Source organism: Neltuma alba, unplaced genomic scaffold (assembly GCF_004799145.2).
Source record: "Neltuma alba isolate B1F8T4 unplaced genomic scaffold, ASM479914v2 tig00013782_pilon, whole genome shotgun sequence".
Lineage (NCBI taxonomy): Eukaryota > Viridiplantae > Streptophyta > Magnoliopsida > Fabales > Fabaceae > Neltuma > Neltuma alba.
In genome coordinates this window covers 4,249-21,144 of record NW_021637906.1, presented here as the reverse complement: position 1 = coordinate 21,144, position 16,896 = coordinate 4,249, and the positions used below count along the sequence as shown (strand labels likewise).

At 32.4% G+C, this 16,896-nt stretch overlaps 1 protein-coding gene, 1 non-coding gene and 1 pseudogene across 3 annotated transcripts; 1 reads left to right on the top strand and 2 right to left on the bottom strand.

The window, feature by feature from the left end:
* Positions 1–400: 400 nt before the first annotated feature.
* Positions 401–474, bottom strand: TRNAR-UCG (transfer RNA arginine (anticodon UCG)). The gene has a single exon. It is a non-coding gene; the product is annotated as a tRNA-Arg (tRNA).
* Positions 475–7,567: 7,093 nt separating this feature from the next.
* Positions 7,568–9,431, top strand: LOC114739149 (cytochrome P450 77A3-like; annotated as a pseudogene).
* A 2,827-nt stretch (positions 9,432–12,258) lies between these two features.
* Positions 12,259–15,401, bottom strand: LOC114739153 (RING-H2 finger protein ATL8-like). 2 transcript variants are annotated; one of them, XM_028927207.1, is made up of 4 exons: positions 15,224–15,401; positions 14,918–15,015; positions 13,248–13,688; positions 12,259–12,333 (listed from the first exon to the last, which is right to left on the bottom strand). In XM_028927207.1, the coding sequence occupies exons 1-3, from the start codon at positions 15,380–15,382 to the stop codon at positions 13,271–13,273; spliced, it is 675 nt and encodes a 224-aa protein (XP_028783040.1). In that variant the 5' UTR covers positions 15,383–15,401; the 3' UTR covers positions 12,259–12,333; positions 13,248–13,270. The 2 variants fall into 2 exon arrangements, with proteins under 2 accessions (XP_028783040.1, XP_028783039.1); XM_028927206.1 differs by lacking the exon at positions 12,259–12,333 and having other exon boundaries at positions 13,152–13,688.
* Positions 15,402–16,896: the final 1,495 nt, after the last annotated feature.

Below are 16,896 nucleotides of genomic sequence, written 5' to 3'. Positions count from 1 at the left end.
TTGAAATTGAAGAAAGGTCGTCGATCTTCACCCGAATTATCCTTGTCCCCATTTGAAGAAACGCCGTCTTGTTCTGGTTTGTCTTCTTCCTTCAGTTCGTTCGGCCCATTATTGTTCTCTGCGAATACCACAAGTGTAGTGGGTTGTCTGGGGATCAAAGGTTGGGTTTTCAGAAAAGAAGAAGAGAAGGGGGAGAAGTAAGAACGGCAAGAAGGGCTTTGCGTTGAAGCTGGAAAAAATGGAGTAGAGATTGAGGGCTGGTAGAGAGAAGTGAACCCTAGCATGGCTTCCTCATCCAAATGAGGATTGGGTGAGAAAATCAAAAGGTTTTGATTAAAAAACCGGTTTTGGATCGGCGTTTCCCATTGCGAGGGAAAGAAAAAATAGTACTATATGCGTCCGACCACAGTGGGAGTCGAACCCACGACCTTTTGATCCGAAGTCAAACGCGCTAATCCACTGCGCTATGCGGTCTTCGGTGACTTTACTGCCAAAACTTGATATCTACTAACTCCACATATTTCCAATATGTGTAATATAATTGTGAAGACTGTATTATACTATGTGTTCCCACAATAAGTGACATAAAAGGTGTGATAAAATGTACAAGAAGCTACATTTTTCATAGATGATCCCATGCATAGGAAAAGGAACAGTCAAATTGGAATCTTAATTTCTCTAGAGGAACGAGAAGCACAAGTCTTCACAAAAGTCATAAGACCACCGGCGCCTGGACTTTATTGCGATTTGCGAGGCTCAACTTTTGGGCCTCACTTGGTATTTTCATTTTAAAAAAAACAGTTTACTTTTATAAATAAAAGTTATGAATAATATCAACCAGATTGTCTCTAGTGTAATAATTAGTTCTTCATAATATGACAAATCAAAATTTAAATTTTTATTAAAAAAAGTTTTTACATTTAGTGTTGAACATGATATCACACGATATTATTACCTCCTATTCTAATTATAATCCCTTATTTGTAGTTTATAAATAAAATCTTATAATTAGAATCAGAAGCAGTATTATGTGTCATGAAACATTATTTTGCAGTTCCTTTTGCTTTCTTTCTTTCTTTTTATTATTATTTATTTTTTCAGGGATTGGGTTATGGGTGAATAATCTTGCAACAGTTCGTTTGGAAACCTCGTTAACACAAAGGCGGGCGGCCACACGTTGCCGAGTTTGTGACTTGGTTGGTTAGGATCAGGCGAGCTCACGTGCATTTAATTAATATGGTTCCGCCACAGCCAAAATACGGCTATAAGCCGGCATTAACCCACCTTGGGAAAATAAATATATATTTTGGCTAAAAGGATAATACTCCCATTACTTAAATTTTCAATATAAGAATTGTTTAACTAATTTCAATATACTACATCCATTTCAGTCTTTGATATAAGATCTTGTTTGATTTTTATTTTGATCCTAGATATAAGACTTTAATTCACTTTGTTTCTCATATTTATTTATTTATTTCAAGATAGTCTTTCTAATAATAACAGTTCTAGCCAATAAACTTGATTAGCAAGGATATTTTAAGAAAGACAGCACATATTTATTACAAAAAAACTAACTTAATTTATTTTCTTAATCTACTCAAATTAGTTAATTAGTTCTTATGTTTAGGACCAAAGATTGTAATAAATAAGTCAAACAATTTTTTTCTTATAACAAATATGATATGGAAGTTATACCTATACAATATTAGATTATATTATTTTTCATAAATTATGTAAATTATTTTCAGAGAAAATATAAATACGAAAGATTACTGAGATATCATGTTTGAGATAAAATTTAATCCCTACCTAGTTCATATATTAAGAACTAGAGAGACTACTATTCATGAAATAAAATTTTATATTTGGATTCTTTTTGGAAGTAAGAAAAAAATCATCCTGGGGGAATTATTTTACCTTGGATGGTATTAATTAATGATTGTGAAAAAATCGTGGGCTATGGACCTAAGCCTGAGAATTGTTAAAGCATGTAGGCTGCAGCCCATTGCAAGGATTGGTCCCATGTACATGGCCAATTTGGGTTCTCATGGATGAATAAGCAAAATATTAATACTCCTCCAGTCCTAATCATAAGACCCAATTGACTTATTTGAGGAGATTAAAGAAGTAAGTTAAGTTGGTTATTTATAATAAATAAGTGTTGTCATTCCTAAAATATCCTTGCTAATTAAGTATATTAGCTAAAACTATCATTATTAGAAGGATTATCTTGAAAAAAAATGCATAAATATAAGAGACAAAATGAATTGGGTCTTATAATTAGGACCAAATAAAAAGTCAAATTGAGTCTTATAATAAGAACCGGAGGAGTAATATTTTTTTAAAAATTTTTGTCGGCAAATAATATGTCAAATTCTTTTGAAGAAAATAGCAGTGTTCAAGTGCAAATAGAAATACCTAAATGGAGGAGTCAGAGTACAAAAGGGAGGAAAAGACCGTGTGACTTAGAGACCTATAGGCAACCCCACTTGTTTGGCCTGCTTAGATTAAATATCAAACAAGCCATCCCATCAATATTAATGTCTCGCCGACTTTGTAGGTCCTTTAATTTCCATCGAGCAATTCCACCCCACGATCCCATGCTTTTATTTAGCCTCCTCCTTTCCATTATTCTGGTGCTAGTTTTTTATATCTAAAACCCAAAAAAAAAAAAAAGAATTGTGGATTTGGTGTTGGAACTTATTTAGATTGAGATGTTTAGATAACTCTAAAAACACTTTTCTGTAAATTGAGACAAATTTTTTATATATTTACTTTGTATACTGTAAAGTATTTTAAAATCATGTTTTTGTTCTTACCTACACACCCCTAGATATGCTTGGCAGCTCACACATGCTCATTAAAGTGTTTATACATTGAGAAAATATCTGCAAGTCCTTATCACTGCACATTATTTTTAATCAGGTTTTTTTTTACCACACCCTTACTAATTAGGTCTTTGTAATTTTTTCTTCTTTTTATCGCATCTTTTTACTTGCTTTTTAGGTCATTAATTAGGGAAAAAATTATAGAGACTTAGGTTAATTTTCTCTTATAAATATTATAGCAGGTTCTTATATTGATTACAAAATTCAAACGTAAGTTTTATTTTTGTGTAGTGTGAGCCACATCCTTATTGGGTATGCTTAGTAATCAATCCTTGGTTGTAGTAAAAAAAAAAGTGGATTTTAGCTACAGCAATGTGAAAGTAAGAAGCAGCACTTGAATCAACATTTAATCATTTATTGACTTTTTATGTTGCTTTAACAATAGATTTGTTATCTTTCAGATATGTCTTCTTCTGTGTTGATTGTGGGTAATAGTGCTACTTGCTCTATATAATTAAACTTGGAAAGGATTGATAGAAACAAAATAAATAAACAATAGATCTCTCCTTTGGCTCATAAAATATATTGAGGTCCAAAATATTACTCTGCCTTTTGCTTTATAAGTTAGGCTGCCATACCAATTATGTTTCTTTTGTTTTGTTACGTAATACTATCCCCGCTGCTTAATATAAAAATTAGTTGATTAATTTGAGTAGAATAAAAAAATTAGTTGAAGTAGTTATTTCTAATAAATAGATATTATATTTTATAAAATATCTTTACTAATTATGTGTATTAATTAAACCTATCATTTGATAAAATATCAAACATGTGCAACTACTATATTAGGGCTACCTTGAGAAAAGATTAATAAATATAAGAGACAAAATAAATTAGAATCTTATATCTAGTACTCATCTGATTCTAAATATAAGATTATTATACTAAGATCTTATATTTAATACTCCTCCGGTTCTAAATATAAAACCCTTCCGATTCTAAGATCTATATTTAGAATCGGAAGAGTACTAGATTAAAAGTGAAACTAGTTGTTGCGGTAAGAGAAATAAATTATAATTTGGTAGGACCATGGACACTATACCTGCGACAGGGAACGAGGACAAATTTGATACGGATGAGACTGGCAGTGGTTGGCCGGTGGAATTCGCACGTCTGATGTTATGATGAAAGGTCTTATGATGTTGTGTTTTTTATCAAAAGTTGTTGCGATGTTATTTTACTAGGTTTGAAAATAAATCATACACTTCTTCTAATTAGGTTCGTTTCATACACAAAAGCTAAGAATCAAGCTCTCGACTGGTCTGTTTTTATAATTAGACTTTTATTACATACAAAATACTCCTTCGGTCCTTAATATAAAACCTATTTAACTAATTTGATTAGATTAAGGAAGTTAGATAAATTAGTTAATTATAAGAAAAGTGACACATTTTTCCTAAAACACCATAATCATCTTTCTTAATACCCCATCTCCCTCTTCTACTTGATTATAGTTGAGGAAATATCCATAGGAGTAATTTAGAGAAAATTGATAAATATGAGAAATGGGTCTTATATTTAGGACCAAAACCAACTCAAGAATTGGTCCTATATTAAAGACCGGAGGAGTAGCTGATAATTTAGAATTCCGGAAAATATATACTCGTATTTCTTAACAATGAAAAATAGGTGTAATTTGGACTTCCATGCCTTGAAGACAGAACAGAGTCTTTTTAAAAATAATACTATCTCTGATCCTTAATATAAAACTAGTTGATTAGTTTTGATAGATTAAAGAAACTAATTAAGTTAATTATTTATAATAAATAGGTGTTGTTTTTTTTAAAATATTCTTAATAATCAGATATATTGGTTAAAATACTATTATTATAAGGATAATCTTAAAAAAAAAAATATAAGATAAGTGAATTAAAATATTATATTTAATATTAAAATAAAATTAAACAAATTTTTATATTAAGAATCAGAATTAATACTACATCCAAAGTTCCCATGATAATGAAGCGAAAAGGAGAGTCTTGTTCTAACAAGTTCCCATTGCTTTAAATGAGGGAGGGGGCAAGCCAGCACACAGTATTACATAGGAGTATTTGCAGCTGTGGGAGGATTCGGAAGCCCTTAAAATGCGTGGCAAAACAGGTCAGTTTTGGATTTGTCAATATTGTGTGCGCATTAAAGTAAGAAGCAATAAAATAAATACTATCATTTGATATAAAAATTTGTTTGATTTTCATTTTAATTTTAAATATAAAATTTTATTTGTAATAATAATAGTTTTAGTTAATACAATATATTAGTGAGAATATTTTAATAAAAATAATATCTATTTATTATAAATAATTAACTTAACTAATTTTAATATGTTTAAATTAATTAACTAATGTTTATATTAAAAATGAAGCATATAAAGTTATAAACACTCATAAATGTCCGGCAAGGTGTTGACTTTTTTTGGATTTCTCCCTCCGGTATCCCACTTCCTTTAGATGCACACTAAATCCGGAATCATCTCAGATGAGACTTTCCCGGATCGAATCCATACACTGGTGGTACGTGGCGTCTTGCCTTCCCTTTAGGCGGACCAACCCTCGCAGGCGGCAAGGTGTTGACCTTAAGCACATACAAGGACAGAGCAATTACTGCCACTCCAGGGGCGTCTCAAAATTCAGAATTGACTGACGAGGACTCCATTTCTTTTGCTTTTCCTCGCGTCATTGACCCTGTATTTGGTGCGAAGGAAATGGAAAAGAAAAACAAAAGAAAAAAATTCTAATAAACTTGATTTAAAAAGTAAAAGAAGGGGATTTTTAAATTTTCAATAAAACTAAAATATAAGATAAAAAATAACAAAAATTAATTAAAGATTTTTAACTCTATATTTTCAAATTTTTAAAATAAACCTATTAAAAAAAATTTTCTCCTTTCCCCATCCCTCGATTTTTCTCGTAGCAAACGGACCTCCGGACACCTAAATCTGTGAGCCCCATCATTTGTCCTCTCATCTCATAATTTCGCCTTCAACTAAAAGCAGTTGGCTGCATTCAATTTCGTCACCATCACCCGCCATTTTCGTCAACGTCATGCTTTCTCCTGTCAAAATTGTATTACCTCTTGTATTGATTATAAAAGCTAATTAAATAATTTAAAAAAATTAAAAAAGAGAGTTAAGTTAGTTATTTATTATATATGTTGTTTTTTTAAAATATCTTGTTAATCAAGTGTATTGACTAGAACTATTTTATTAGAAGGACTATCTTGAAAATAAATAAATAAATATTAGAAACAAAATAGATTGAGATCTTATATTTAAGATCAAAATAAAAATCAAATAAATATTATATTAACAATCGGAGGTAGTACATTTATTGTGTATTCCTTTGACAAGAAATATATTAACAAAATAAATGGAACCAAAAATATCAATTTCACACGTATTTAGAGAATAATAATTTTAAACTTAACTTGATATGATAACGCAACCTCTTTCACCCTCTTCAAAACAAATTAACTGACGTTTGATTTTAATCTTCAGCTACGTTTATAGCTTTAGATTAGACACAGGCCAATTCTGACGCTTCAGAAGTATTTTTTCGAGATAAATTTTTTTATATATTTATTTTGTACATCATCAAAACACGACTATAATTTTGATTTTATCTAAACATTTTTTTTAGTCTGCTAGGCAAAGATGCCATTCATATTTCACAAAGATGTGAGTTTGACTATCAATGACCTCATTGATGCTATCCGTAAATAACTCTCAAGTGATTTTCAAACCTTCAAGGGTGAGCAAAAGTAAGTTTTGAGCACCTAAATCACCGGAATTTTTTCTTAAAAAATAGCAAACTCATATATCTATATATATATATATATATAAAAGAAATACCATGACTCGCAAATAATAAAACAAAATCTTAGGGAGGAAAAAAAACAAGATAAAAGAAAGGGGCTCCATCCCATTATGCAATTATTTCTGCCCATAAGTGTATTTTTTATATTATCTTCTCCTGAAATAATTGTATTAAATGAAGCTCTTCCAGATCTTTTATAAACTTGAAATTTAGAAAAAGGTATGACTCACATTATAAACCTCAATTTGATATTTGCTTAAAATTTAACAGTGAATGTGTAAATTTGCTTCAGAAGTTTTCATTCAGGAATGTTAGGCATTCGAAAAATTTTCAGAACAAATTTATCTTGAAAATTTAAAATCGTAAATATATTATCCTACTTGTCATTAAAAATGTTAATGGTCAACTATTTTAACAATTAACATTATTCAGTAAAAAATAATATTGTTACGATTTTAAATTTTCAAAACAAAATTTTTTTTCAAACATATTCTAAATACTTAGAACTCTTGAGTGAAAATTTCCTTAACAAATTTGCATCTTAACCCAATATTTAATGCAGTTTTTTTTTCAATTTTGTCCTCAATTATTTATTTTCTCCCCCTTACCATATTCTCTTATAAATTTTTTCACATATTCTTTTAATAAAATTATATTTTTAACCTATTTATTGTTTTTAAAAAAAATATTAACTCACTAATCGTTATTCTTGAATTAATTATTTGAAGGGAACAGTAAAGAGCATACAATTAGCCAACATCCATGCCCCCGCAACTGATTAACTCAACCCTCTATTACACCCTCGGCACAATTTCCTACCTTCACGTTTGCCGTAGGAAAACAGTTAGACTGTACTCTACTTGGCTTCGCAACCACCACTGTCTATTTTGGTGGGCACAGTGGCACCTTTTGAGAGTGGCTTTAATTAATCTCACCAGCAATTTCATGCTCCTTCCATTTTTATACCCTCTCCTTTACTTCATCCTCCATCTCTTCCTTCACTTTCTTCCTCATCTCCTTTTCAAAAATGGCAATCCTCTCTTTTTTAACCTCTTCTTCTCCTCTTTCTTCCTCCTCCTACCACCTCATCCTCACCCTCTTGGCTTTCCTCTTCTCTGGCCTCATTTTCTTGTTCACCCACAATCCAAAAAGCTTAATCTTCCTCCAGGTCCCCGTGGATGGCCTATTGTCGGGAATCTATTTCAAGTGGCTCGTTCTGGGAAGCCCTTCTTTGATTATATTGATGAACTCAGAGCAAAATTTGGGCCAATCTTCACCCTCAAGATGGGTACAAGAACAATGATCATCCTCACTGATGCCAAGTTGGCTCATCAAGCTCTGATTGAAAAGGGTCAAGTTTATGCCACTAGGCCTCCCGAGAACCCTACAAGGAACATCTTCAGTGCCAACAAGTTCACTGTGAATGCAGCAGTTTATGGCCCAGTTTGGAGATCACTCAGAAGAAACATGGTGCAGAACATGCTTAGCTCAAGCAGGATCAAAGAGTTTCGAAGTGTGAGGGATAACGCAATGGACAGACTCATCAGTAGGCTCAAAGCCGAACGAAGCAGAGGCCAATGATGGGGTGTTTGGGTTCTCAAGAATGCAAGGTTCGCTGTGTTTTGCATACTTGTAGCGATGTGTTTGGATTCGAGATGGATGAAGAAACAATAGAGAAAATAGATCAAGTCATGAAATCCGTTCTCATCACCTTGCACCCCAGAATCGATGATTACTTCCCAATTCTGAGCCCTTTCTTCTCAGAACAGAGGAAGAAGGCTTTGAGTGTTCGTAAGGAGCAGATTGAGTTCTTAGCCCCAATCATTGAACAACGAAGAAGAGCAATCCAAAATCCAGGTTCTGACCACACAGCCACGTCGTTTTCCTACCTAGACACCCTCTTCGATCTCAAAGTTGAAGGAAGGAAATCCGGACCTAATAACGCAGAATTGGTCTCACTCTGCTCGGAGTTCCTCAACGGCGGAACAGACACCACAGCGACGGCCGTAGAATGGGGAATCGCACGGCTCATAGCGAACCCACAAATTCAACAAAAGCTGTTCGACGAAATTACTCACACAGTCGGATCCAAAAAGGTAGATGAGAAAGACGTCGAGAAAATGCCATACCTGCAAGCCGTAGTGAAAGAAATCTTGCGCAAGCATCCTCCGACGTTCTTCACTCTCACGCACGCAGTCACAGAGCCAACCACACTCGCAGGATACGACATCCCTATCGACGCAAACATCGAGATCTTCACTCCAGCCATCGGAGAGGATCCGAAGCTATGGTCCAACCCGGAGAAATTCGACCCGGACAGGTTCGTCACCGGCGGCGAAGACGCAGACATAACAGGGGTATCCGAAGTGAAAATGATACCGTTCGGCGCCGGAAGAAGGATATGCCCTGGATTGGGTATGGGAACAGTGCATATTCATTTGATGATGGCTAGAATGGTGCAGGAGTTCGTGTGGGAAGCGTACCCGCCGGGGAAGAAGGTGGACTTCACCGGGAAATTGGAGTTCACGGTGGTGATGAAGGAAAGTATCAGAGCTAAGATCAGGCCCAGAAGCTGAAAAGTGAAAAGTTGTTATTTACGCGTGTGATATGATTTATATCTTGTTTGTGGTTTTTCTTTTAAAACAATACAATTTCAATCTAATATTATATATTTATGTATATTATCTATTTCTTCTTAATCATAAATCATAAGAACTGTTTTTTTTGGGATGTTTTTTGAGACCGTGATAAATTTAACTAATTCTAAGGGTCATGTGCTTTTTACGTAAATTCTAAACGTCCTTCAAATAATTATTTTTTTGAGCAAAGTCCTTAAATAATTCTAAGGGTCATGTGCTTTTTACATAAATTTAATGTATATCACTTAAATAATTACTCTTCCGATTCTTAAATAAGACTTATTTAACTAATTTGATTAAATTAAAAAAGTTAGGTAAGTTAGTTAATTGTAAGAAGTATGACATGTTTTTCTTAAAACACTGTAATAATCTTTCTTAATATCTTTTTTCCTTTTCTACTTGATTATGGTTGAGGGAGTATCCATAGGGTTAATTTAAAAAAATTATAAATATGATAAACAAGTATTATATTTATTGCTAAAATTAACTTAATAATTAGGTTCTATATTAAAGACGGGAGGAGTAGTCTAATAATGTGGATTATAAATAGGAATAGGAAGAAAAAATAATTTAATGGGAATGGTTCCACTTTAATCAGATGAGAACAAGTTACTAGAATTCTCCGGTTAAATTTTAATACTTTGTATTTCGTTATAAATAAGAAAACATATCTCAAGAAGTTTGATGGGGTAAAGTTATGATAAATATAAGCAAATAGATTGATTTTTTTAAAATGGAAATATAACAAAATATTTGTCATCAATTTTTGTGATTATTTTATTTTATTTGTCATCTATTTATGTATACGTATTTTATCTTTTCAAAATAGTTCATAACAAATATTCGCCATTTGTACGGTGAATCTAGAGAGCAGAGAGTTGATTCTTTGATTCCAAGGTCTCATTAATTTGGTGAAAGCAACGCTTTCATGGAAGGAACCTCGTGAAGAGTGTGAGCTACGGACGTGTCACGCCGCAGCATATATAAAAAGGCTGAACTTTATAATAATAATAATAATTTTATGTTGTGGTACAATATAAGATCATGAAAAAATCTCAAAAAATAATTGTTAAATTTTAAAATAATAAATCAGAAATTATTATAAAAATATGTTGTTATTTACTTTTTGAATGTAATTATTTTCTTTACAAATTTAGTAATCAATACTGATTTAGAATTTTAAATTTCCAGTTATTTTTTTGAAATTTTTCCTAAAATCATTCTCATCTCGCTTTACACAATACTTTTTCAAAATATATGATTTATTTGTTTAACTAAATTATTTTTAAAAAGAAATATATCGATATTCAGCATCAATGACATAAATACTGTTTTTATTTTTATGACGTTAAAAGTATGGAAAATATTATAAAAAAACTAAGAAAGTATGATTTTCATGAGTTTTTTTAGAGAAAAGCATTTTTTTTAAAATTTTGTAAATAAGCACTAACAAGAAATTTAGTTTAAGTATTGAGATGCAAATTCCACAACGAATTAGTTTTAACTTATAGTCATTTTTTCAATCATATACTACATCCGATTCTAATTATAAGATATTATTTACTCTATGTGAAAACTTATTTTACTGAAAACTAAATTTCAGGAGTTTTTAATGATATATCATTTGCAAGATTTAAAATTGTTTTGAGAGACTCATAACCCCTGAAATTAATTGAAAAAAGCCTAAACTAATTATTCTTTACTAACATTTTAACATGTTATTAACATGTCAATTATAAGTATTACACTGGTTTTTTCACTTTATTTCATATGTAACATGTTAATAACATGGATATTTAATGCGTTAACCTCGAAATATTTCATATTATGTTGTCTTTGTATTCATTTTAATGTATTGATTATGTGATTAATATTTGTTCAAGGTACTGTTAAATACTACCTTTGGTATTTACTATAAGACCTTATTTGACTTTTATTTTGGTCCTAAATATAAAACCCCAGTCTATTTTGTTTCTAATATTTATGTTTTTTTTTAAGGTAGTCCTTCTAATAATAGTAGTCGTAATCAATATAGTTGATTAGTAAAGATATTTTAGAAAAGACAACACATATTTATTACATATAACTAACTTAACTTATTTTCTTAATCTCTTCAAATTAATCAATTAGATCTTATAATTAAGACCGAAAGTAGTACTCCTCCAATATTAATATAGGACCTAATTGTTGAGTTGGTTTTGGTCCTAAATATAAGACCCATTTCTCATATTTATCAATTTTCTCTAAATTACCCTTATGGATACTCCCTCAACCATAACCAAGTAGAAGAGGGAGATGAGATATTAAGAAAGATAATTATAGTGTTTTAGGAAAAATGTGTCACTTTTCTTATAATTAACTAACTTACCTAACTTCCTTAATCTAATCAAATTAGTTAAATGGGTTATATATTAAGAACCAAAGGAGTATTAAATATGGATATACTACCTCCGATCCTAATTATAAGACCCAGTTGACTTATTTGAAGAGATTAAGGAAGTAAGTTAAGTAAGTTATTTGTAATAAATAAGTGTTGTTATTCCTAAAATATCCTTGCTAATTAAATATATTGGCTAGAACTATCATTATTAGAAGGATTATCTTGAAAAAAAATGCATAAATATGAGAGACAAAATGGATTGGGGTCTTATAATTAGGACCAAACAAAAAGTCAAACGGGATCTTATAATAAGAATCGGAGGTAGTATCTTATAATAAGAATTCGTCTCTTAGTTTGTTACGTCACAATCAAACCCCGTCGGCCAGATTGTGGAAGCAGCAGTGCTGCTACAGTTGGGGGTGATGGGGGAAAGAACTCACTGACCGCAATTTTCGCCGTCCCACATGCCTTCCCAGACACCATTGCATTTATGTCCCTTAACGGTATCACACCCGTCTGCGTGATGAGACTCACCACGTCGCCATTTGAATTTTCCTGCCCTATCCACCACAGTGCACGTGGAGTAAGGAGCAACCATGTATGTATGTGAACTGAAATGGAAAATACATTTAAGGAGAAATTGAAGGCACTAAAGAAGATATTTAATTATAAAAAATCCTAATAATAAGTGATTGGGATTGCCAATTATTGACTTTTGAGTAATTGTATCTCCCCAATTATTTAACTTCCTGCTGTTATAAATGCAACAAAACAAAATTGAGGCCAGGTTTATATTGTTCTTTTTTTTTTTTTGGGGGCTCTCCTGTTGCAAATATGGACCAAAATTAACTTTATATTATAATTCATATTTAATTAATCAGGTTATAATCTTAAACCCAACCACCAAAATTCGGTTCAGTCCAAACTGATTAAAAGCTGTAATATACCCTTTATGGACCACTTAAATAGCCTAGTAGGTCAGATGAATGGCAATGCAAGTGAGAGTGGAGCTCCAACTCTTCAATAAACATGAAATATCCAGGAGGAAAGATCACGAAAGGAAACTGAGAGTAAATATTACTACCTCCGATTATGAATATAAGAGTTAGATAAGGAACTCACTTTGATTCTAAATAGAAGATTTCAGTCCATTTTGCTTCACAAATTTATAAATCCTCTCTTAAAGTACATAACAAGATGGCTGCTAATTAAGAAGTAGTTCTAAGGCAATTAATTAAAAATCGTCAGTAACATTTATGTGAAGCTAAGACTTAAGCAAATTTAGATTAAAAATTATCTGACTGCGTTAATAATTTCAACAACAACAAAAATTACATGATTCAAACTATAAAATGATTTATATTAAAGAGAGTTGAGTTTGAGAGTTTTCAAGAAAGAAGACAGTGAGACAACAAAAGATCTATACTATATATACAGCAAATCAATTAAAATTAAGAACAAGAAGCGGCCCCCCAGCATATCATCATATTTTACTACAACTAAGAAGCATATATAATAACTCTACCTCAATTTCGTGTTCAGGCCACATTAGCTTAAAGGGATTGATGGGCTCTCTAAATGCTTCTTTTCTGCATCTTTCATGGACTGATCAACATCACTTAAATTGGTAACATTCTCTATAGCAACCGTTCCACCCCCTTCAGCTGCACAATGATCCTCTTGTATATCAGGGTTTCTTGATGATAACTCATTATTAGCCATCATACAGTGATAAGGATGAGCCTCAATAGATTCCACACCAAAATTGGATCGAACAACGGCGCTGAACAATGGTTGCATTATGCGTTTCCTCTCGGATGATTTGCGCAATGAGATTCGACAAACTGGGCATGTTGAATGTTGCTGCAGCCATAGGTCTATGCAGGTTGCATGGAAGAAGTGTCCACAATAGGGGAGGATGCGTAGTACATCCTCACCTTGGTATTCCGATAGACAAACTGTGCATCTATACATCAACAAATACAAATGTTCATAAGAAAGACATAATTAGCAGAGAATGCCCCAATCTACAAGGCTTTTAATAAATCCAAAGTCACCAAAAGTAAGAAATAAGAAATCATATTGTGATATCAGCACAGGTGCAGTAAGTGGACAAAAAAGATTATGATATCAAACTCTATTCAAGAGACTGCTGATGAACAATAGTCCAAATCCAGCTGGTGTAAAAACATTATCTGTACCATGAAGAATAAACGAATCAAAACATACTTTCTCTGAAAAGCATACCGTAGAAAGATTTTTCTCAGTTATTCAAGGAGCAAGTGGGCTCCCCCTCGCTGATGTGAACATCAGGTAAAAACCAGACCATTCTAAGCTCTTCATTATGCAAAACTGAAGAACAACCACCAGTTAAGAGAAAAACGCCATTTTTGTCAAAGTGGGGCAGAAAGAACATGGATAATTCTTCACATCCTTGGCTCAAGTCACAACAGTTATAATATCTCCAACTAAGGGAATAAAGTTAAAAATGGTGGATTTGAGTCTTAGAAGGACATGAATTGGAAGGGCACTGATAGCCGATGATGCTCATACCAAGATACTTATGTTCCTTTTTCCTAACTTCTTCTACTTGCGATGCTAAGATAATCCCAACTTTTCCCAGCTTAACTAAAAGTATTTTTGTTGATAATTCAAATAGGAAACAGTAATTTCCAAAAGCGTGCTGAACTTTTCCCTTGTAAAACTGCGACTTCACATAGAAGCAGAAAGAGCAGAGAGAATCGAATATATATCATCTATCTTTCCCCGGCAGAGGACTGACTTTGTCAATCAATTAACAGATTAACAAGGGAACACACATATAGTATTATCCAAACTCATGACATAGATGGCCATAAACCCAGAGAGTGCATTTCATTCACTCACACAAGTCCTTCACTGACTACGGTTCCTAGCAATGTTCAGAGTTGACTTCATTACCAAAGCCAGTCTCAATTTTTATTTTTCAAATGAAACGACCAACGAGTAACGTATACTCTGAAATCAACTTTGTTCCTGATTTTGAAACAAATTAATAGGACTAAATCTAATCTTCAAGCACCAAGCAGTACTTGCCAAGTCAATATATAATTATCCATTGTTCATGCCCCTTCCTATATTAAAGAGTGCGCATGGGAAAAAAACATCGACACTAGAGATGATGATAATATTTCAAAAACAGAGAAATGAACATACTGAGAATTTTCTGCAGCAGCAAAGCATCCATCACTGTACTTCTTCGTCGGGAAATTCGCTACTGCTATGGGTTCAAGACCATGAAATCCTCGCTCCAGCTGAACACGGGAAGATGTTCAATGAATAAATCCTCAGAGCAAATGAAATGCACTAAATCGAAATAGAGCACTGTGATGAAAGGGCAAATTCATAAAATGCAATTAAATTACATGATTTTATCAAACAATTGAACGATACAACTTAAGAAAAATAAACACATTACAAACAGAGAGACAAGAGGTTGAAACAACGCAAATCGATGCTTACCAGACTGAGATTGGATCTGGAAGCAACAAGGAGGGATCGGCGAGAAGCATTTAAGTGAATTCGAGCACAGATGAGTCTAGTGCAAACGAAAACGATAAACATAGTGCTCACCGCAAATCCAATCACAGTCATCACCAAGTTAACCCCAGAAGATATCATAACGACCAAAATTTCCCAATCAAACCCCAAATTCAAATTCGAAACGAGAAACCGGCGAAACCACACTAACACATACGAGCGATCACGTCCTTCATTGTTTCAAAAAATCAGACAACCAATTCCAAGTACACGACGAAGTAGGCCCCTTGGTAGCCCAGGTGTCATCTTCTAGTGACACCCAGTGGCGAGCGAAAACGAAGTAAATCAAGAAGGGGTTGTCAATCACACAGAATCTTTTTTCCCTCTGAGGGAAAGCTTGAGAACTGAAAGGAAACAAAGGAGGAAGCAACTGTTGTATTGAATGGTGAAACTGAAAAGGTGAAGCCTAGAAAGTGGAAGTGCCATGGAAGTGAGGAAGTGAAGTGGATGGGACTGAGAAAGGACAGCGTTGGATTGGGAAGATGGAGAAAGGTGTCATTTTGATGGATGCAGATTTGGAGACCCCTTTATTAGAATATAAACGGAGGGATAGAAGAATCATAATTGGGAGCGATGATGCCAGATATTTTGATTTTTTATATACCTTTCCCCTGTAATATTTTAATTAAATATAATATATAGAATTTAAATAAGATTAATTAATTGGGAGCAATGATATTTTACTTAAAAAAATTAATTTGGGAAAATATAATTAGAAAAAAAATTAATATAATTTTTGGTCCCTTGAATTTGTTTTTGTTTTTGTTTTAATCTCTTAAATTTTAAATAATAAGTTTTAATCCCTCAAAAATAAAACGATCTAAATTTTTATTAAAATATAAGGTTCAATATTTTAAATAAAAAAATTTAAATGACTGAAATTTATAATTTATAATTTAAAAATCAGAATGAGAATAAATAAGTTATCCTGACCCTTGAGAAAAAAGAGGATTTTGTAGCACTCAGACCAAAGCATCGTACACATGTCTTATCTGTGACCCACGTGTTAAGGTTTCCCCACTGTCATTATTGGGAAAATGACACAGAGCACCGCATTGGACTTGATGGATTCATGCCGGAGAAGGGTGTCCAGAAATTCGTTATCGTTTTGATTTAATTAGAACACAACGCTACTACCCAATCTTCATAGTTTTTAACGGTTAAATTATGACACCTACGTTCCATCCAATTTAGGTTCAAAAATTAACTAACAGTCAAATCAAAACTATACGATCTAAATTGTACTGAGCTAAAAATTAAAAATGGGTTATAATTGAATCAAAATTGTAAAAATTAAAAGATTGATTTTTAAAAAAATTAAATGAAAGTTTATATTTTGAAGTTGGAAAATTAAAAATTGGAAGAAAAAAAGATTAAGCAAGCTAGGCTTTGATTTGCTAGCTAGAAAGTCATTAATTAAAGACTGTTTATACTAATCAGACCAAACTTCATTATAAGTAAATAGTAATTACTTTATTACCAAGGAACCCCTTAAATGGCATTATTTAAACAGTAGAAAAAGACAGGTAGTTTTCTTTTTTTGTTACAAAAGACAAAATGATATACATATATATATGTATAAAGCTTTAAACAGA